At 38.6% G+C, this 24486-nt stretch overlaps 1 protein-coding gene across 4 annotated transcripts in view; it reads right to left on the minus strand.

Moving 5' to 3' along the window:
• Window positions 1–24486, minus strand: part of LOC126236292 (probable tRNA (guanine(26)-N(2))-dimethyltransferase) — a 73965-nt gene that overhangs the window by 7497 nt on the left and 41982 nt on the right. For all 4 annotated transcript variants that reach the window (XM_049945482.1, XM_049945480.1, XM_049945481.1 and 1 more), the window contains one exon: window positions 442–741. In XM_049945482.1, the coding sequence (XP_049801439.1) occupies window positions 442–741 (300 nt within the window). The remainder of the gene's footprint in view (window positions 1–441; window positions 742–24486) is intronic.

Consider the following 24486-nt stretch of genomic DNA (forward strand, 5'->3'; position numbering starts at 1 on the left):
GATCAAGAGCCTGTCTGAACAACTTGCAGGAGTGTAGTTGGGAGACATCTTCGAGAACCAGTTGTTGAAGACGTCACCCAGCTGCATTCTCGTATGTTGTTTCAACATTTCATACGCTGGAAGACATTCAAGTTTACCATTTATGAAGGCTATTCGCATTTTCCCAAAAGTTTTTCTGATTCTGAACTATCCACTTATTTCCAGTCTGACTTACTCCCCTGCATTACAAACCTGTGTTTCCACTTACACATAACCTAACATTACATCTCCAATCAGAAAAACAGCATGAATTCCTACTCGTAGGCTACCATGTGAGGCTTTGGTCTTCTGCAATCATATTTGTCCCAGCTGTGGCAGATATCTCACAGTAACAAAAATTATGTAGCAAGAATCATGCTGTGCCGGCCTTTTTAGCATTTAAACAACAGAGACAGCAATTACCTTGCTTTGGCACGAGTGCCTGGGCCCCAGTATCGCTGTGGGTTTTCCTGGAAGCGTACAAGACCCATCTGGCGAGATTCTGGATTAGCCTTCTCATGCAGATTAAATGAGATTGTTGCTGCAGGTGTACGGGAAAGTATAGCTGCTGCATGAGACGGTAGTCGATCCCTACGAACTGGATGTATCTGCTCCCAAGCCCGCATTACATCCCACAGAAAAGTAACTGGAGCATCAGTCTTCACAGAGTTTTTGTGAGCATGGGACAAAGATACTCGATAACCTGCATTTAGCAATGCAGACCTGGAACAGAAAATTAAAATTTTTATCAAACAGTTTAAAAACTAATTTTGATTTAAGCATCACAGAATCAGAAAGTGCTGTTAAAATGTTTCATGCTTCATTATTAAATTAACAGCATTTATTTCAGTTGCAATGATACAACATAACTGACCACAACATAAACAAATAAAATAATCAAGAGACTAAATTGAAGATATATTCCTGATTACCTCCCAATGTATAAATAATGGAACTACAAAGATGATTCATCGAATGGCAGAAGGTATGAATTTATGAGAAAAAGGAGGACTAATAGATTATAACTATATGGATTTTCTTAATAGAACTTTCCCTGTAGCTGGTGGTGGTAATGGTAAAAAACACTTAACATTTTTGCAAAGCAACAGCTAATAAAACTTAATCATCAACATGTGCAGAGTTATTAGCAACATGGGCAATCTGTGGACCGTACTTTTTTTAAGGTAACCTCACAACAAGATTCTCTGTTTCCCTGAAGTATCAGCAATTGATATCTAAGTATTTCCAGTTATGAACATATAAACAATGATCAAGAAAAACTATCACTTGCCTTTACGATGAAGTGCACAAGCTTTCAGTTTGTTGTCTTTCTCCAGGGTGCCTGTTGTTTCTTAAACTTTTTGCTCTGAAGAGCTAAAGGAATTCTAAAGTCTAAGCAGTCATATGTGCTTTTTACATTCCTATGTAGAGATTTATCTGCCAGTCATATATACAGAGCACACAAATTTTTTTGTCCATTTCAGAAGAAGATGTACGGAACAATGACAGCATGTGCCATGCTTCACACTGACTTCCACTCAGAAATGGGAGGGGCAGGTGATGGTGAGGGAGGAAGGGTGGAGGAGGGAGGAGAGGATATTTACCACTAACCTTCCTCACACAGTGCAATAACTATTCTTGTATTTTATGGTTTGTACTAAGTATCATCTTACTAACAAAAGATTTCTTTTTTTCTAATATTAAATTTATATACTCTAGTTATATAATACAATCTGTTAACATTTCCCATGGTGGCATAGCATCTCAGTGAGCACACTAAATTTGACTACAGAGGTTATCAATCAATATTCATACACATTTTTAGTGGCTAAGCCTGATTCAACAGTTACCTCACTTTCAATAGCAGATATAACATCTTAGCTGAAGGGTGCATCAATATGTAGTATATCAGGTCTCCAACTAGAGTCTTCTAGCAGGAGATGAGGAGAGATGTATGCTCCTAGTACATAATGATGGAGTCATCAAGGTTAACAAAGCGTGTAATGAAAATCCGCCAAGTAATCAAAGATGGTTGCATACTGCACACAATTCACACAGTTCTGTAACTGGGTTGTTGACAGGCAAAGAAAACAGAATGACACCTTCAGCAGCTTTCAGGTGACTCCTTTAACAGCAGCTGTGTGGGGTAGAACTATGAGAGGAAGAGGCAGCAAGTGTATGGGACAGGAATGCTATACATGGGCACAGGAGCATGATGGTGATGACATGGGGAAGTGGATTGGGAGGAAGTGCAGGATAGAGGAAGGGGAGGCTCTTGGGTAGGGGACGTGGGTGCTGAGTGTTTCTGGAGAATAATTAGATTAGATTAGATTAGGTTTGAATACGATATTTCGTAATGATGTGGAACGAGTCAAATTTTCCAATACATGACATAATTAAGTTAATTTAACAACATACTTAAGTTAATATAACAACTTTTTCATTTTTTGTGTTTTTTTTATTTTTATTTTTTTAATAAGTGTGGGAAGATAACAGGAATGAAGGATGTGTCACAAGGATAACTCCTATCCACATAATTCAGAAAAGCTTCCACCAGGATAACGATTTCTAAGCAGAGTTTTCTGAAAATTTCACAAACACATTTCTCCCACCATATCTTCACACACCCCTAATCTTCTCATCAACTCTACCAAGGAACCCCTTGAGTGCGAAGTCACAAGTTCAATCTTTAACACGACTCATTTGAAAATGCTGTGTTAAAAATAATGCCAGGACAAATACTATCTGCTATTGATTGTCCACCTGCATCAGGAGGGCAACACAAAATTAGTGTGTGTGGCACGCAGAGATCAACCTTCTATGAGATGTAACTATTACACTTCACAAAATGGACATCGCCAAGGTTCAAGAAATGTTCAAAACAAACCATTAGCTTGCACCATGGACACCGAATGAAAAAGGCGTGCCACAGTGATCACAAAGGTTCGCACCATCAAGATCGAAGGCAAACTCCTTGAGAGTTACAAACTGTGCAGGACATTCAGTTAGGTATTCACAATTAAAGAATGCATACAGAATCATATTGGTGTAATGGGTTGATGAGAACTGGTGGAATGTCGTGGCTTACAACCGAATGCAGAACAGTCCATTGTGGAGCTTTTCGTGAAACTGGCTTTCCTTTAAGGCAAAGCTGCAGATAGTGTGTTTTACATGTGGAAAAACATCCACAGGCTGAATTTATACAGTGATTCCAGGTAGTATGACTTGTAACATCATACACTTTACGAGTGATAGTTTGCTCTAAGGGAGTATGATTTTTATATGCAGACTAGAAATCTCCCAAAAGCAAGTTATTTTAATCAGCTACTGGCCAAAAGCAGTGCTCATGCCATAGTTATAGTTCTGTTATGCCCATTTTCCCACTGTTGCTTGCTGTGACATAAATATTCCCTACCGCCCTTAGAAGATCACACACACCAGAAAGACTTGTAGGGGGTAGAGCATCTCCACCTTCTTACAGTACACTAAACAACTTCCTGTACAAATATCTTACAGATTAACAGTTGGCACAGTTGTATGTGAATGCGTTAAGGCATTGATGTTAGGTGATCTTGATACAACTCTCTTGGTACCTCTAATTTCCAGGGTTCCTTTTATATGCATTTCTTTTTCAAATTTTGACTGATTGGAGTTGAAAACAAATTCCTAATCAAACAATGGGATAAGCTTGTTTATCTCCTCTACAATTTTCTGGCCAATTCCATTGTTTGCTATGCATCATCAAGTTGACGCCGTGTTTCAAATTTCATTATCTAAAATCCTGCAAATTGTATCGAGCATCCCAGAAACACACAAATACCCGTTTCTGTAACAAGTGTGCCTTGTCCTCCTATGAACATCCATACTTTTTCCTGTGCACTGAATGGTCATATTGCTGCTGACTTGTTTGAAATCTGTTCATACTTTTTTTTATTTATTTATTTTTTTTACTATGCTGTGGATCATCTTCCACGTATGTAATTATAAGTAGTACCCACTCCTTGGACAACTGTCCTTTACTGCATTTCACTAGAAATAGGATTTGTGGCTCCCTGTCCGATAAGGATGATGAACTGTATGGCTTGAGCCCTGTTGCAATATCACTTTCACTTGTAAAGCATGTATCATCATCATTGTACTTCTCATGAAGATTGACCGCAAGTTCGAGCGTATAATACACCACACATTCCACTTAATCATCTTGCAGAAACACTGATATTTCATCTGCCACTTCTTTCTCACTCTGCAGAATTCCTTGGGTTCCTTTCTGATGAAGTGTCAACTTTGGCAACTGCTGTTGTAGATATAATGCAATGTTTGGTTTCTTTGTCGTCGTCATTGCTCTGCTTTGTATCAACAATACTACCACTGCAGCACTGTTGTGAGTTACTCATTGAGTAAGCTGTTCAACTACAACCATTGCCGCACACTAAACTTACCATTGGATATGTCCAGTCCCACCCCCCAGTAGCTTTTAGCAATCAATATTGTTGTTCCATAGTTGACAATACGGGGAGCACCGAATGCTGTAAAATAATTGGCCTTTTATGATCTCACACTCAAGTGGTTCCTTGTAAGAACCATTTGTAAAGGAGCACCTGCATCATCACCCAATATCATACCAGATTGGAGCAAATGAACTGTGCCCTTCACCAGGCCATAGACTATTTATCATCATGCGCAAAAATGGGAAACGACCAACCCACAATCCTTCCCACCCCTCCTAAAGTGGTATTCCTACATCCACCCAACCTGCACAATGACTTGGTCCATCCCTATGCCACTCCCACTCCCGACCCATTGCAACAGATGTTGTATGACTGTGGAAGACCCATGAGCAAAGCCTGCCCAATTCACCCATATAGCACATCTTAACATACCATGTCACAGGCATATCCTAATCCACCAGAGAAAGCATCCATATAATATACTAGCCCTGGTGCAACATCAGCACTGTGTTTTATGTGGGCATGACCATCAACCAGTGTCTACCAGAACGAATGACCAACCCCAAACTGTGGCCAAGAGCAGAGTTGACCAGACAGTGGTGGAATATTGCAGAGAACCACATGTTCAAGTTTAAAGCTGCTTTACAACCCCTGCCATCTGGACCTTCCCCCCCCCCCTCCTCCCCTGCCCCCCCTCACCACCACCAGTTTTTCTGAACTATGTACATGGGAGTTACCCTTGCAACACATCCTGCATTCCCATACTCCTCCTCGCCTCAATTCCCCTAACTCACTGCATCCACAGCATCTACCAAACATCCTCCCCTTCCTCTGTCCTGCATTCCATCGCTACCAAACAGCCTCCCCTTCCTCTGTCCTGCATTCCCTCCCAATCCACTTCTCCGTGTCATTGTCATCATGCACTGCATGAACTAACTAGCTCCGGGGCCCAAGTGTAGTATTCCTATCCCATACATCTCTCACAATCCTGTCCCACAGATCTGGCACCTCCCTCCAAGCCATCAGCTTCCCTTCCCCAACCCTCCTCCCCATTGCCTGTTTCCTCCACCCATCCACTCCACCAGCCCTGAAGATATCAGCATTGTGTGTTCTGCCAGCTCAATGTAGTTACACTTGTGTGTGTGTGTGTGTGTGTGTGTGTGTGTGTGTGTGTGGGTGTGCGGGGGGGTGGGGGGGGCAGAAAGCTTCTATCTCATTGATTGATTTGTCCAAGAGCCCCAGCAAAGCTTTTTTTTTTTCTGTCAGCACTAAACACTTTCACTATTCAGTGAGTTGTGTTCCTTATTCCTAAATTATTACAATTTTGCCACAACTTTACCTATTATATTTACAATTCCTTGACTGAAATAGTCTTTTGGTAATAGGAACATTCTGCTTGTATTTATATTATAACTGCCTTTTTAAGGGGAAAGAAGGGTTATATTAAATACGAAGAAGTAACAAAGAATGCGGATAGTTTACGAGTAAGGTAACTTAAGAAAAATACCAATGGAGAAAATGAAAGCAAGTTCTTCAAAAGAGGAAGAATGAGTCGACTTAACACTTTGAAAACCTAGACTGAAAGGGTTGTGATGAATTAAGAGTACAGTTTATTTATTTATTTATATCTTCCGTTAGCTGTAGGTACCTATTATTAAGTCTATTTGTGGGTCTTGGTGTAGAAATCTGTTGAAAACCTACATTGAAAGGGTTGTGATGACTTGTTGTTGTTGTTGTTGTGGTCTTCAGTCCTGAGACTGGTTTGATGCAGCTCTCCATGCTGTGATGACTTAAAGAGTAGTTTTGTGAGCATTACGCACATTGCCTTAAGCCAACAAACCAAAGTCTTGGACTCCATACCAGCAAGACAAATGAAGCTCAGGAGAGCTGAGACTGGGGGATGTCCTAGTCCTCATTAAGATCGATATTACACTATCAAATTTCTTTGTCAAAGATTTGATAAAAGATGTGATCAAATGTTTGTCAAACATATTTGACAAAGATCTATGACGTGGTGCTAAAAAGAGGTATTACACTGTCATCATATTTTTCATCAAAGTTCAAGACGGCTGACAACAACAACTTGTTATTACCCGCCATGGGTTTTATGACGATACAATGGAAGCATTCAACAAAACTTGTTACGTGAGCTTATAGTGGAGGACATCAAGTCATACATCAATTACTTAAGAAGACAGGCTCACTGTAACACTCAAGATTCCTTGCTACAGGAGAGAGTTAAGTTAGGTTAGGTCAGGTCTCCAATCTTCTTAATCTATTTTTGTATTCAGGGTACCTCACGTTGTAAACCACCTCATCAGCTTCATACATCTCTATTAATTTTGTCAGTACACACCAATTTACTTACCGGCTATGTTTTTAAAAACACTACAGATGACAGAATGCTGCAACGATGCTAGCGCTCCATGTGCTAACATGTCACATTGCAGTGAACGGAAGACAAGCGACTTCTTTGATCAAATCTACAGCGAGGCCCTAGATTTGATCAAATATTTGACGACATTTGACAAAGTTCCCTAGTACACGATCAAATTTCTTTGACAAAGATATATGACAAAGATATTGGACAAAGAAACTTGATAGTGTAATACTGCCCTGAGGAAAAAGAACAGACTCGTGTTGCAATCTACATTCATATTATTCATCATAAAGAGCATAGCAGAGGGTGATTTTCATTGTACTATGTAACAGAGTTTCCTCCCATTCCATTCGTGGATGGAGTCTGGGAAAAATGGCTGTATGAACTCTGTACTTCCAAGGTACATTTGTGAAGTGTCTCACCAATATTGAGATAAAATTAATAATGATGGAAACATCAAGTGCATTTGGTACTTATAGTACCAATTTTAGCTGCCCATATTGGTAATTATACATGTTGGTGAGCCTTATAGATAGTGGTGTAATAATGAATAGAACAGAAAATAGAGTTGGTTTGTTTTTTTTTTTTTTTTTTTTTTTTTTTTTTTTTTTTTTTTTTTTTTTTTACAACTGGCAAAGGCCTATCGGCCATATGCCTGCTCTATGAGCCTCTTCAAATAACATATTTTATTATTACTGTTATTATTATGTAGTATTTATGTATTTTTATATTCCATTTAGCTGCGGATCTTGGTTTATAAATCTGTTGAACACGAATGTAACCAACAATATGCACATTTGATAAATGATGCAGTAGGGTGCTGAGTATCTTGAATCTTCTGCGTCCTGTATAACACTGTCAAAAGCATCACATCAACTGGAAATTTAGCTTTCTTCCAGGCAAGCTCGACGATGTTGTTGAATATGGGGGTACAGAATTGATTATGTATAAGTGCATGGTGTCTGATGAAAGCGTTACAACTGTGAAATTCAATATCACTGTTATTGAGTAAAACTCACTCATAAATATGTTCCGCAAACTATTTTCCTTGGTAAGAAATACACATCCAAAATCTGAACAAGGGGTGTTGTGTCTGGTGGAGTGATTGTTACCTGTATGTGTTTATGTGGAATTAGGAACATGTCCCGTTGATGGTTAGATTAGATTAAATTAGATTAGATTGATACTTGTTCCACAGACCATGAATACGACACTTCGTAATGATGTGGAACGTGTCAGGTTAATAAAAGATGTCTGCACAAGATATTACATTACACAAAATATTGCATGACACTAATGTTTAAGTTAGTTTTTTTTCCCCCTCCCTTAATTTATATCTAAAAATTCAGCCAATGAGTAGAAGTAGTTGTCATCTAGAAATTCTTTTAATTTATTTTTAAATGTTGGTTGACTATCTGTCAGGCTTTTGATGCTGTTTGGTAGGTGACCAAAGACTTTTGTGGCAGCATAATTTACCCCTTTCTGTGCCAAAGTCAGATTTAACCCTGCATAGTGAAGATCATCCTTTCTCCTGGTGTTATAGCTATGGACACTGCTATTACTTTTAAACTGGGTTGGATTATTAACAACAAATTTCAGAAGTGAATATATATACTGTGAGGTTACTGTGAGGATCCCTAGATCCTTAAATAGATGTCTGCAGGATGACCGTGGGTGGGCTCCAGCAATTATTCTGACTACACGTTTTTGAGCAATGAATACTTTTCTACTCAACGATGAATTACCCCAGAATATGATGGCATACGAAAGCAGTGAATGAAAGTAGGCATAGTAAGCTAATTTACTGAGATTCTTATCACCAAAATTTGCAATAACCCTAATAGCATACGTAGCTGAGCTCAGACGTTTCAGCAGACCATCAATGTGTTGCTTCCAGTTTAACCTCTCATCAATGGACACACCTAAAAATTTTGAAAATTCTACCTTAGCTACAGACTTCTGTTCAAAGTCTATATTTATTACTGGAGTTGTGCCATTTACTGTACGGAACTGTATATACTGTGTTTTATCAAAATTTAAAGAGAGTCTGTTTGTTGAGAACCACTTAATAATTTTGTGAAAAACATCATTTACAATTACATCACTTAGTTCTTGGTTTTTGGATGTCATTACTATACTTGTATCATCAGCAAAAAGAACTAACTTTGCATCTTCATCAATGTGGAATGGTAAGTCATTAATGTATATCAAGAACAGTAAAGGACCTAAGACCGAACCCTGTGGGACCCCGTACTTGATAGCCCCCCCAGTTTGAGGAATCAGCTGTTGTTTTAACATTACATGAACCACTTATTTCAACTTTCTGTATTCTTCCAGTTAAGTATGAATTAAACCGTTTGTGCACTACCCCCCTCAAACCATAACGATTTAGCTTATCTAAAAGAATTCCATGATTTACACAATCAAAGGCCTTTGAGAGATAACAAAAAATACCAATGGGTTATTCAGAGCATTTAATATTTGATCAGTGAAAGTGTATATAGCATTTTCTGTTGAAAAGCCTTTCTGAAAACCAAACTGACATTTTGTTAGTACTTTATTTTTACAAATATGGGAGGCTACTCTTGAATATATTACTTTCTCAAAAATTTTTGATAGAGCTGTCAGAAGAGAGATTGGGCGATAGTTGTTGATATCCGACGTATCCCCTTTTTTATGCAATGGTTTTACAATGGCATATTTCAGTCTATCGGGGAAAACACCCTGCTTCAAAGAGCTATTACGTACGTGGCTGAGAATCCTACTTATCTGTGGGGAACAATCTTTAAGTATCTCGCTGGAAATGCCATCAATTCCGTAAGAGCTTTTACTTTTCAGTGAGTTTATTATTTTACTGATTTCAGAGGGAGAGGTTGGTGGAAATACAGTTGTTTCAAACCGCACAGGTATGGCCTCTTCTATTAGAACCTTGCCTCCTCTAGTGAAGATCTAGATCCTATTTTCTCCACAACATTTAAAAAAATGATTATTGAAAATTTTTTCAATTTCTGATTGTTTGTTAGTACACTTGTCATTCAGTTTTATGGCACTAAAGTCTTCCTGTGCTCTTGGTTGTCCTGTTTCCCTTTCAATAATATTCCAAATTGCTTTAATTTTATTATCAGAGTTACTGATCTCAGACATGATACACATGCTTCTGGACTTTTTAATAATTTTTCTTAGTACCGCACAATAGTTTTTATAATATTGAACAATTTCGGGGTCAGTACTCCCTCTTCTGTTAGATACAGTTCTCTTTAACGGTTGCAAGATATTCTTATTCCTTTAGTTAGCCAAGGTTATTTATATGTTTTCTTGGAATTATGTTTAACTATTTTCTTGGGAAAACAGTTTTCAAATACCCTTAAAAATGTATCGTGAAATAACTTATATTTCAAGTTTGCATCGGGTTCCATATACACTTCATCCCAGTCTAGCTGCTTTAGGCTTTCCCTAAAGTTTGCAATATTTATATTGTTAATTGAACGCACTGCTTTGAAATTCTGATTTGATATACCGCATGGAGCTATGTCATGTACTGTAACTAGCTGTGCACCATGATCTGAAAGACCATTCTCAACAGGATAAGCATTTATGTCCTTAAACTTATCTTGGTCTATAAAATAGTTATCTATCTTATGTCCTGCTGTTCTTTGTTGTCCGAGTAGGAAAATCAACGACGGAGCTCAAATTGAAAGAACTGAGTAATATTACAAGGTCATTCTTCCTATTACACTCTTTCAGGGAATCAACATTGAAATCTCCAAAAATGATAATTTGCTTCCCCTGTCTGACAGATAGCACAAAAAAGCATCCAAGTTTTCTAGAAATAGCTGGAAATTCCCTGAGGGGGACCTATACACTGTTACAAACATCACTTAGTTTTAGTTCAGTGGCACATGCTTCCGTATGTTGCTCTACACAAAATTTTTTAGTTTCTGAATTTTTTACACTGTGGAAGCTTTTGACATATATGGCAACTCCTCCTCTCATATTATCTCTACTTACATGTGCAGCTACCGTATTTACTCGAATCTAAGCCACACTCAAATCTAAGCCGCACCTGAAAAATGAGACTCGAAATAAAGGAAAAAAAAAAATTCCCGAATCTAAGCCGCACCTGAAATTTGAGACTCGAAATTCAAGGGGAGAGAAAAGTTTTAGGCCGCACCTCCAAATCGAAACAAAGTTGGTCCATTGTCATATGAGACACAATTTAGGTCGAATGAATGACGATACAGCTACAGTAGTTTGGTTCGAGTCGTAAGCTTAGCAGTTAAGCTTTATCAGGTAGCCATTGCTAGGCGTCACGCGCTCCGTCCATATTTATACGAGTACCCTTCCTTTTTCATGTGCTTCGTCTGGTTTGAATCGATTGCTTATTTTGCTTTGATCTGATAAGTGCCGTTTTCTTTGTTATAGGTGTATACGTCACTCTAAGCTGAAAATGCATTACTGTACTGTCATGCATTGTTCGTCGCATTCTGATAGTGCGTGTTTACGACCTGTCGCCGCTAGGGGCATGGCTTGCTTTTGTACGTGCTACCACCGCTTACAATAAAAAGAGAGGAATTGTCTCATTAGCGAAACAATGGCAAAAGACTTATTTGTTGTTACTTACACTGCTGCTTTCTTTGATAATGATCAACAAGAACCAAATAATAGACTGCGTGTGATAGAACATGTTCTGAACGAGAGTTGGCGAAAATTTTTCTCCGTTTGAAAATCTTTGCGGCCGCTTCTTTAGTACATCAAATTCTGCACAGAAATTAGTCATCTTAGATTTATAAATCTAGTCAGTTGCCGTGCTTCATTTCTGACTGTATCACTACTAGGCATAAGAATAATACGAATATAAACATGACACGATACGTATATTCTTCCGCGTTTGCTGTTGTCTCACTCTAGTTTCGTAGTTTATTGGGCAGACAGGATTTAAATGAGATAGCAGCAAACACGAAACAATACATGGCAAAATGTTTATATTCGTATTATTCTTATGGTGAAGAGAATACTGCATGTGATTCACAATACATAAAAGTTCCTATTAGCAACCATCTCTTCTCACAGGTAGGAAAAAATTCAGAATGTAGAGTTGGCCATGTTGACAAACATCCCAAACAGTCTTGCCAGTCTGATTTTCGCAGTACATTGAAATTCTGCTACATTCGAAGATGAACAATACGGAATTTGTATTAACTTCGTTGGATAATGTATGAAAATGCAGTGGTTGAAACTCAGGGCGGAGAACAAAAAGCTCGTCTTCCATCCTTTTTTTTTTAATTTATTTACTGACGCAGAGGTTTTGGCGTCAGTATTTATCTTTGTGCCTACAAAGCATGCCTCTGTCGCGCTACATATATTCGACGGCAGAAGTTAGTTGTGGCGGCACCTACCAACATTTTTCAGAACTTCTGCTTGCTTTGCACTCGATTCTAAGCCGCAGGCGGTTTTTCGGATTACAAAAAATGGAAAAAAAGTGCGGCTTAGATTCGAGTACATATGGTAATTTGTACCCATTGACACTAACCTTTTGCATATCAGTGACAATGTGATGCTCAGACAGGCATGGTACATCTATTACATTCTCAGTTTCTATATCTTCTAAACAAAGCAGAAGCTCATCAATTTTATTCTTTATCCCCCAATATTTTGATGAAATATACTAACATTATTTTTCACTTTACTTTTGTGAGTATCTTGAACTTTTTTAACATCTTTAGTACTTGCCTGGCTGAGTTTCCCACTGGACACTGATCTTACACTAAAAAAGAGTTTCCACCACGAGATGTAGTTCCTCCCCCCTTTAAATTTCCTGCTATCTGCCCAGCCAGTTTACCCTTCCCTTTCTTGTTGAGGTGTAGGCCATGTCTAGTATAGTCCCACCTACAGAGTGAATCAACAGGAACCACACCAATGTGTGACCCTGCACCAGATCCAAGTGGCCGTTCCAACTCCAAATTAACTCTCCCGACAGAAGATCTCAAATGAGGCCGGTCGTGGCGCTCCAGAATCGACACAAACCCAACACTGGTATGACTCGATGCTGATGCAATCTTTGCCAGGTCACACTCTATGCTGTACCCCGGATCTCTGTCAATACTGTTGCCCAGCCCACCCACAATAACCACAGTATCTTCCTTAGTAAAGCTTCTACATAGTGAACCTAAATCCTCTGTAACCTGCCCCAGTCCAGCACTAGGTTTGAAAAAACTTGTGACCTGGTATTCTGACCCTAATTCATCCTGCAGAAGTTGGCCCACACCCCTAGCATGCGAACTACCTAGCAACACGAATTTCTTTCTCTTTGCAGACTTCCCTACCTTCTTATTCAATTTGCTGCTGAAAGCTTGTTGAGCCCTGTCTACATCTACTTCTGTGAGAGGCTCATCAGTTTCTGACTGAGGCAACAGGTCAAACCTATTTTGTACATTAATAACAAAGCTGTCAGAAGAATTTCTTGGCCTGTTCCTTATGCCTGTTGCCACTTCCCACCCCTGTTTACCCTTCTCCCCCCTTAACCTGCCCAGTTCTCGCCTAGCCTCATCTAACTCAGCCTGAAGGGCAGCAATTTTCCCCTCCTGTTCCACAATCTTTCTATCTCTACTGCATAGCCTACAAAACCACTGATGAGTCTCGCTCATTTTCCCAATTCCCACGCTACTACAATTGCCCCAATGAAAAAAGTTACTACATCCATCACACCAGACCCCGGAGCTAACGATTCTACGGCACGTCAGGCACTTTACACTCATGGTACAAATCGATTTTAGTGACAGAAAGACAATTAAGTTACCGGAAAACAATGAAAATACATGTACGAAAAATTAGGCCTACTCGCGACAATGTAAACAATGGTTCAGAAATTTATTACTGGAAATTACTTAAGAGATGACGATACTCTACAGATATAAAGGGGCAGCAAACGTATTTAGCACACTAAACTATCAGTAAATGCACTTAAAATTGCGATATGAAGTTTAATCTGAAAGCTCAAAAGTTCGGCTTGGCCGCGATATCTAAACAAAATGAACCTTTACATGATTACTGTGAAAATACGCGAGTAAGACAAAAACTTTTAATGGTACGCTTGAAGAGCACTATAATTGACATAATAAATTAGTTTAAAGTGTTAGAAACAGTTTATTACTACTTAAATTACTTATCTTGTACAGGAGCTGTGACTCAAACGTCCGTATAGCAGGCGCAGGGCTACCAACTTGAAAATGAATCCAGAACCAGACAATATTTTGATCCAATGCTGGGAGACATACAGACATCTCACCACTGTTCAAGGATATGCTTGTCACATTGTCTGATTTTGAAGTTGTTATTTATATGTTCAGATGCTGGTTCATTTTCTTTTGCATAAGAGGCCAAATGTACCACTTGGTTTATGGAAGACAATGAGTAGCGGGCAAAGAAGTCTACCTTCCACAGAAATAACTGGATAAACTGAATACAAATGTGATATTCTAGACACTGATTGCACCCCAACAATTGTGTCTCATTCGCCTATGCTACATGGTGTGCGGACTCTTTGATTGTCACATTTAAATAGATTGGTTGGTATTTAGAATTTCAGCTACTGAATAATTAGGAATGGTAGTGCCCATGAATTCAATACCAAATGCAATCACAGAATACTCTACCTCTTCCTGCATTCAATTATGCTTGTATGTTACAAACTGCATAACTTTCTGGCTCACAGTCTTGAGAACTGCCTTACATTTCCTAACTCAGGTAGATCCAGTTTCGGAACTCATCAGTACAAGCACTCCAGCTATTGTGAATGCCCATCGCCTTATATCAGTATCACACACAGCTATGGAATTAGTCCTTGCCTCTCGAAAAGTAGACCAAATGTACTCCACTATTACCTCGGGTTTGTCATGTTTTCTTCCTTGTTGTTCAAAGCATCTCTGATAATGAGATACAAAGTTCCTGTGTTTGACACTTATGCTCAATTAACTTCTTGACATGATTGTTATGCTCAATTAAGTTCTTGACATGACTGAAAAAATCATAGTCATTAGCGACATCATCAGTAAAAGGTTCATAAATTGGTTCGAAATCAGTAGCGTCCTTGGAAGGCATTTGCATTGGTTCTTCATTTTTCAGAATTTCAGTGGCAGTGGCATCTCCAAGTTTCTTGGGCAAATCAAAGATAGTGTTTGCACCGTCTCTTTCCTCTTCCCACACTTCAAGTGATGAAGACTAATTCAGTCTGGTATAAAGCCTCTAACATCTTTTTTGTGTCAGTTTTCATTGTGCATGATACAAACACAAATGCAGAATGTCCACTTACAGTTCAATATATAACTTAACACAAAAATACCATAGAGTTGCATATACCTCTCTTGCGTCAAGGCACTATGATGCCACTTACACAGATTACCTGCAACTGAGGTTCTGTCACAAATCAGTTAGAATGGGCAGCAAAAATGTGTGTTAATGACGTCTAGTGGATCAGTTACGCCTAAGTACAAAACATGAGTTCAATGCCCATGAGGCACTTTGCGAATGTACCCTGTTAGTTTAAACTTGACTTCAAGGTCCATAGATAAGCAACAAGTAGGGAGATGTAGTATATTCCTAGATTCGTAATTTTTGCCAGATATTGAAACTTTTTAATAGTTGTTGGCTACTCAAAGCTTCTGCCAGTTCACATTTTTCAGAACTTCTGTAACTCTCTCCCACAGATCAACAAATCTATGATCATTCTTACTGCCTTTCTTTCTAGACATTCAATATCTCTTGTTGATCCAGTATAGTACAGGCCCCACTTAACAAGGCAATATTCTAGGAAGGGCCATACTAGTTTTGTGCAAGCAATCTCTTTTGTAGATTGACTGCATTTTCTCTACACTCTAGCAACCTTCCACTTATTTCACCTATGATGCAGCTTGTATGATCATACCATTTCATATTCAATCATACCATTTCATATTCATTCCCATAAATTATTACACTCAGGGTTTTAAGTGACTTGACTTATTCTAGCTGCAAGTCACTGACATTATAATCATAAAACACTATAATTTTGTAATTTGTGACAGGCATATTTCTAAAATCTTAAAGCAATTAGATAATTTTTGTACCCCCCCCCCCTTTTCCCCAATCTGTCTCGCATGTGCTAGAGAACACAAAAGAAATGGTGGGAAGAGGTAATCATAGCTGGGGTTTGGTTATCAAAAAATGAGTTTTACTCACTGAAACTCAGACAAGCTGGATAAGGAGAACATTATTTTTTAGAAATTATTTTGCAGACTGCATGTATTTTTCATTGAATTTGATTCACGGTATTTGCAGGTACGTCAGGCCTACAGCAAGAAGACAGTGCATGTGTTAATAATTGGGGGAGGGGGGAGGGGGGTTGAGAGTAGGGGTCTAATAGAATTATTCTGAGTGACTGAATAGAAACTTTTAATTGTGTCATAGTAGGAATTGGTTTCAGCTACACAATGTGATATACCTCTGTCAAAACAAATACTACTTCTCAGTGGACAATACATGAGGAAAGAAGTAAGATTTAATTCTACCAGTGAGCCATATGGAAACAGAAATAAATGTAAACACTTATGCCCCATACACACTGAGTTTGCAAAGTTTTTAAAACATATGTATCTGGCTACTAAAGTGCACATTGTTTGAAAACATTTTGAAACATGGAAACAGATTTCCCCAGTAGTGTTGGTAAAGATCAAAGGAAACAATGTTCAGCCCGGATACCACATGCCATCGCTTCATGATGTCAGTACAGGTGTATATTTCACGTTGTGTCATCTGGTGAACTGAGTTATTTCTTGTTGTCTTTTTGCTTGCTGTATTGAGTTTTTCCATAAGAAGAGGGGTTGTACAAGGCAGCAGATCACTGAGTTGTTATCAACGTAACAGGCTGACAACTGTGTGTGGAATGTGCAAAGCAAGCAGCACAAAAGTGGATGCTCTGTAGAAAATGCTATATTTGTTACTAGCAGCAACTGCGTTGAAAAGAAAATAAGGTACTTTGTTGTCCAGTATAGATGGGAAAATAGCAAGTGGTGAACAGAAAATGTGTTGTGAATACTACAAGAACTGGACTTTGGAGAGTTTAAAGTCATCAGTGGGAGTGGCTGTGTCAGGGGCATCAACAAGTGGTGTTAATTCCCTTGTCACATTCATAAGCAACCCCAAAGCTGACGAACCTGTTGAGGAGGTAATTTTTGATGATTTATACAAAACCATATCAAATGAATAAAAATTCCATAATATGCATTGTTAATGATGTTTTTCATTCAGTTAATCTGATATAGTCCTTCAGGATTTCCACCAGTGCTCCACAAACTTCAGATGCTAAGTGAGATATCGTTTACTTCGAAACGTCAAATAAATATGCAATGCTCTGAAATGAATCTCCCTTTTGCAAAAAACTAAATAGTCACAGCAAGTCTTTAGTTGACTGTAACTGCTTTACTGGAATTTGTGTATTTTTTTAAACAAACAGTACTACTATATTTGCCAGAAGTTTAAAAACAGTCGATAATATCTTAGAGGAACTATGGAAACAGAAGTGTCTTCCATATTCAGCTCCTGCAGCAAGTTATTCCCATCATTTCTTTTGTGGTATGTTTTGCACCAGGTATCATTAAAGTTACCCTGTCCCTAGTAATTAACAAAGCTGATGATAAAAAAAACACGTTTGCCACCAGTGTGGACAGACACAAAGACATGGAGCAAGGTTATAAATGCTGTGAAACATTGCAGGAAACATACTTTCAATGGTTTCAGTGGCCATGTGTATACAACTTTGCGTATTTTGGACCCTGTTTTTGACTATTTCACTTCAAATTTAGATGCTTCATGAACTTTCACTATGAACTTTCACTATGACGAAGTACCCCTAATCTATTTTAAGGACCAATTAATCACTTTTATATTTACCCAATTGTAAGATTAGGTATTTTTCCCAAATCTGTCATTTGAAAAATACATGGTAGCCTTATTTTTGAAGATTTAACTACTGCCACCGAGGTTAACATTTTTAACTTGTTTAAAGCATTTATAGGGGTCGACTTACATTTACAGGTGAAGTTTTGGCTACTGAGGTCATGCACAGATTTATTTTGAAGAATTTGGGAGGGCAGGGCTGTGCAAAGGATACTCGCATTCGAACGGGCTCAAGATTCCCCAATGCACCAAAATGCTCTATACAGTATTGATGTTGCTTGAACAATCAGGTGAGGCTCGACTCATGCAACGGTGTGGAAGTGGTACGGAAGAAACTATGAACTATCCACTGCAGCAATCTATTGCTCTGCTTAAAATTTGACAATTCTGTCAAACACTGGAGGAAACAGTACTGACAAGCAGATTTGCAATAAAACTTCTCCTACATGTATGGATATTATGTACAAGCATTAATACTGCTTTTTGAGTAAAGTTAACATTCAAAAGTGGAAATTTTGTCTCTCAAAAAACATTACTTGATTCTGAATGCAGATCAACATTTCATTTAATTATGACAGACAGTAATGATTTACTAAGTGGATTGCAAATGAGAAAGTCAGTCACTGTCCACATATAAGAATATCGGGTAAAAATGTTACCATCTTCAAATCAGGTTTAGAATATGGTGGAGACATTCAAATGAAACAAGAATGAAAATTAAGTCACAATGAAATGTCTAACAAACAAAATAAATTATATTAAACTGTAATTGTTTTCGTGAGAATAAATTACCGTGGCAAGACCTGTCATGAAGATGGTACTAACAGTTGTCAGTATATGGCGGGAGGGGAGAACTGGACTGAGTCATGAGTGTCATCCTTTATTTACCGTATTTACTCGAATCTAAGCCGCACCTGAAAAATGATACTCGAAATCAAGGGAAAAAATTTTTCCTGAATCTAAGCCGCACCTGAAATTTGAGACTTGAAATTCAAGGGGAGATAAAAGTTTTAGACCGCACCTCCGAATCGAAACAAAGAGACACAATTTAGGTCGAATGGATGAAGATACAGCTATAGCAGTTTGGATCGAGTCGTAAGCTTGACAGTTACCGGTAAGCTCTACCAAGTAGCCATTGCTATGTGTCAGGCGCTCTGTCCGTATTTATATGGGTACCCTTCCCTTTTCACATTCTTCATCTGGTTTGAATCAATTGCTTGTTTTCCTTTGATCTGATAAGTGACGTTCTCTTCGTTTTAGGTGTTGATGTCACTCTAAGCTCAAAATGCATTATTGTACTGGGTCATGCATTGTTTGTCGAATTCTGATAATGAGCGTCTACGACCCATCACCGCTCCCGGCATGGCTTGCTTTTGTGCACGCTACCGCGGCTTACAATTAAAAAAAAAAAAAGGAGAAGAATTGTCCTGTAAGTGAAACAATGACTGTTGTTGTTGTTGTGGTCTTCAGTCCTGAGACTAGTTTGATGCAGCTCTCCATTCTACTCTATCCTATGCAAGCGTATTCATCTCCCAGTACCTACTGCAGCCTACATCCTTCTGAATCTGCTTAGTGTATTCATCTCTTGGTCTCCCTCTACGATTTTTACCCTCCAAGCTGCCTCCAATACTAAATTGGTGATCCCTCGATGTCTCACAACATGTCCTACCAACCGATCCCTTCTTCTAGTCAAGTCGTGCCACAAGCTCCTCTTCTCCACAATTCTATTCAATACCTCCTCATTAGTTATGTGATCTACCCATCTAATCTTCAGCATTCTTCTGTAGCACCACATATCACAAGCTTCTATTCTCTTCTTGTCTAAACTATTTATCGTCCATGTTTCACTTCCATACATGGCTACAATCCATACAAATACTTTCAGAAATGACTTCCTAACACTTAAATCTATACTCGATGTTAACAAATTTTTCTTCTTCAGAAAAACTTTCCTTGCCATTGCCAGTCTACATTTTATATCCTCTCTACTTCGACCATCAACAGTTATTTTGCTCCCCAAATAGCAAAACTCCTTTACTACTCTAAGTGTCTCATTTCCTAATCTAATTCCCTCAGCATCACCTGATTTAATTCGACTACATTCTGTTATCCTCGTTTTGCTTTTGTTGATGTTCATCTTATACCCTCCTTTCAAGACACTGTCCATTCCGTTCAACTGCTCTTCCAAGTCCTTTGCTGTCTCTGACAGAATTACAATGTCATCGGCGAACCTCAAAGTTTTTATTGCTTCTCCATGGATTTTTAATACCTACTCCGAACTTTTCTTTTGTTTCCTTTATTGCTTGCTCAATATACAGATTGAATAACATTGGGGATAGGCTACAACCCTGTCTCACTCCCTTCCCAACCACTGCTTCTCTTTCATACCCCTCAACTCCTCTAATTGCCATCTGCTATCTGTACAAATTGTACATAGCCTTTCGCTCCCTATATTTTACCCTTTACCCCTGCCACCTTCAGAATTTGAAATGACAAGACACTGCTATTTGTTGTTACTTACACTGACACTTTCTTTGATAATGATCAACAAGAACCAAATACTAAACTATGTATGATAGAAGATGTTCTGAACGAGAGTTAAGCGAAAATTTTTCTGCGTTTAAAATCTTTGTAGATGCCTCTTTAGTACTTTACATTCTGCACAGAAATTAGTCATCTTAGATTTAAAAATCCATTGAGTTGCCGTGCTTCATTTCTGACTGTATCACTATTTAGCATTAGAATAATATGAATATAAACATGACATGCTATGTATATTCTTCCGCGTTTGCTGTTGTCTCACTCTAGTTTCATAGTTTATTAGGCAGACAGGATTTAAATGAGATATCAGCAAACATGAAAGAATACATGGCATAATGTTTACATTCTTCTACCTTTTCTTTTAATTTATTTACTGACACAGAGGTTTTGGCACCAGTATTTATCCTTGTGCCTGCAAATCATGCCTGTGCAGCGCTACATATTTTCGACGGCAGAAGTTAGTTGTGGTGAAACCTACCAACATTTTTCAAAACTTCTGCTTACTTTGCACTCGATTCTAAGCCGCAGGCGGTTTTTTAGATTACAAAAACCGGAAAAAAGTGCAGTTTAGATTCGAGTAATTACGGTATGTATTAGTTACTGACATTACATATGACTTTCACACTAGAAGATTTTTCGGTCTGTGTTTCACAGTTGCTCAGGCACAACACTACAATTGGGATGGAGGGGAAATAGTGAAACCAGTTTGGTTGAAAATTAGATGAGTGCAGGGAATGGAGTAGTGTGTGGGCAGCAAATTACATCATGTTGCCAACCATGGAAATCTAGACATCAACATCCATACTCTGCAAACCACCTTGAAGTGCAGGGCAAAGGATACATCCCACAGTACGAGTTATTAGGATTTCTTCCTGTTTCATTCATGTATTGGGCGACTGTATGAATGCCTCTGTGCAGGCCTATAATTATTCTAATCTTGTCCTCGCATCCATTTGTGGACGATGGGGGTAGAGGGTTGTAGTATATTCCTAGAGTCATCATTTAAAGCCAGTTCTTGAAACTCTATTAGTAGACTTTCTTGTGATATTTTACATCTATTGCTGTCTGCCTGAATCTATTTGCAGTCAGAACTGAACTGATTTTAAAATTGGACAAATACTAAACAATTCTATTCATTTTTGCAGGAGACTATAAGGTCCAGTGGCATACTTGTGTGTTTCATGTTGTGATTTTGTCACTCCTTGGGACACGGCTGGAACAAAGGGGATGTGTCAAATGCTGGTTCTACATAGCCAATGAGAGAGTAGCTGGCAAATGATATGTTTGGTAGCAAGAGACATTGTAAAATTCTTGTGTAAGTATAGAAACGAAATCTGATATTTACTTGGGACAGCTGTGTTTTCAGATCCCACCGTAACCACAACCTCAGAAATCACAACATATTCTGAAGAAGCAGCCAAGTAGTTGTGGAATGAAGATATAAATTCCACAGTTCTGCTAATAGGGTGATGATCCACAGTTCTGCTAATAGGGTGATGATTAAAAATAGTTATACCACAAATGACAGGGTTAGTAATTGAAAAATGTAGAAAAGAAAAGTCTGCAAATCAATGCAAATCATTTCTTTTCATTTATTTCAGTTGTTGTTGTCTTTAGTCCAGAGACTGGTTCGATGCAGCTCTCCATGCTACTCTATCCTGTGCAAGCTTCTTCATCTGTCACAAGGGAACCTCCTCATCGCACCCCCCTCAGATTTAGTTATAAGTTGGCAAAGTGGATAGGCCTTGAAAAACTGAACACAGATCAATCGAGAAAACAGGAAGTAGTTGTGTGGAGCTATGGAAAAAATAAGCAAAATATACAAACTGAGTTGTCCATGTGCAAGATAGGGAACATCATGGATAATGTGAGTTCAGGATCGCCGTGGTCCTGTGGTTACCGTGAACAGCTGGAAAATGAGAGGTCCTCGGTTCAAGTCTTCCCTCGAGTGAAAAGTTTAATTTTTTATTTTCAGACAATTATCAAAGTTCAGGCACGCACACATAATCAACTTCACTCTCCAAAATTTCAGGTGTTCTGATTTGTTTGGACATATGCAAGATTTGACGGTCTACACACGTAAAAATTTGAAAACGTTAAAAACATGTTTTGACAGAGCAGAGGGAAAACTGTGTGACTGTAAAACTGTTGCATTCATTTGTTGCAGTTTATGTCACAAACTCTTATGTTTTCTTCACTTTTTTGGGAGTGATTATCACATCAACAAGAAAACCAAAATCGGGCAAGGTAGAAGAATCTTTTTACCCAAGTGCACAAGTTAGGTGGGTCGACAATATATTCCTGTCATGTGACGCACATGCCGTCACAAGTGTCGGATTGAATTCATCAGATGTGGTTTCCTGTGGAGGAATCGGTTGACCTATGACCGTGCGATCAAATGCTTTCGGTTCCCATTGGAGAGGCACATCATTTCGTCTACTAATCGCATGGTTTTGCGGTGCGGTCGCAAAACACAGACAATAAACTTGTTACAGTGAACAGAGACGTCAATGAATGAACGGACAAATCATAACTTTGCGAAAATAAAAAAAGTAAACTTTTCATTCGATAGAAGACTTGAACCAAGGACCTCTCATTTCGCAGCTGCTCACACTAACCACGGGACCACGGCGCTCCTGAACTCACTTTGTCCTTGGTGTAGCCTATCTTGTGCATGGACTACTCAGTTTGTATATTTTGCTTATTTTTTTCATAGTTCCGCACAACTTCTTCCTGTTTTCTTGATTGATCTATGTTCAGTTTTTCACGGCCTATCCACTGTGCCAACTTACAACTAAATCTGACGGGGGTGCGATGGGGAGGTTTCCTTGTCAGTACCTACTGTAACCTACATCCTTCTAAATAAGCTTAGTGTATTCTTACCCTCCAATACGAAATTGGTGATCCCTTGATGTCTCACAACATGTCCTACCAACCGATCCCTTCTTCTAGCCAAGTTGTCACACAAATTTCTCTTCTCCCCAATTCTATTCAGTACCTTCTCCTTAGTTATGTGACCTACCCATCTAATTTTCAGCATACTTCTGTAGCACCACGTTTCACAAGCTTCTATTCTCTTCTTGTCTAAACTATTTATCGTCCATGTTTCACTTCCATACATGGCTGTACTCCATACAAATACTTTCAGAAACGACTTCCTGACACTTAAATCTATACTCGATGTTAACAAATTTCTCGTCTCCAGAAACGCTTTCCTTGCCATTGCCAGTCTACATTTTATATCCTCTCTACTTCGACCATCATCAGTTATTTTGCTCCCCAAATAGCAAAACTCATTTACTACTTTAAGCATCTCATTTCCTAATCTAATTCCCGCAGCATCACCCGATTTAATTTGACTACATTCCATTATGCTCGTTTTGCTTTTGTTGATGTTCATCTTATATCCTCCTTTCAAAACACTGTCCATTCCATTCAACTGTTCTCCCAGGTCCTTTGCTGTCTCTGACAGAATTACAATGTCATCAGCGAACCTCAAAGTTTTTATTTCTTCTCCATGGATTTTAATTCCTACTCCGAATTTTTCTTTTGTTTCCTTTACTGCTTGCTCAATATACAGATTGAATAACACAGGGGATAGGCTACAGCCCTGTCTTACCTACTTGATCCTCTGCTGCCTTCACTATTTCACCTCTCAAAGCTACCCATTGTTCTTCTACTGTATTTCTTTCCTCCATTCTTGTCAAATGTTCCCTAATGCTCTCCCTGAAACTCTCTACAACCTCTGATTCTTTGAGCTTATCCAGGACCAATCTCCTTAAATTTCCACCTTTTAGCAGTTTCTTCAGTTTTAATTACAATTCATAATCAACAGTTTGTGGTCAGGGTTCACATCTGCCCCTGGAAATGTCTTACAATTTAAAACGTGGTTCCTAAACCTCTGTCTTACCATTATATAATCTAACTGAAACCTTCCAGTATCTCCAAGCCTCTTCCATGTAAACAACCTTCTTTCATGATTCTTGAGCCAAGTGTTAGCTATGATGAAGTCAAGCTCTGTGCAAAATTCTACCATCCCGATTCCGCTTTCATTCCTTACCACCATTCCATATTCACCTACTACTTTTCCTTCTCTTCCTTTTCCTACTATTGAATTCCAGTTGCCCATGACTATTAAATTTTTGTCTCCCTTCACTATCTGAATAATTT

Source organism: Schistocerca nitens, chromosome 2 (assembly GCF_023898315.1).
Source record: "Schistocerca nitens isolate TAMUIC-IGC-003100 chromosome 2, iqSchNite1.1, whole genome shotgun sequence".
Taxonomy (NCBI): Eukaryota; Metazoa; Arthropoda; class Insecta; order Orthoptera; family Acrididae; genus Schistocerca; species Schistocerca nitens.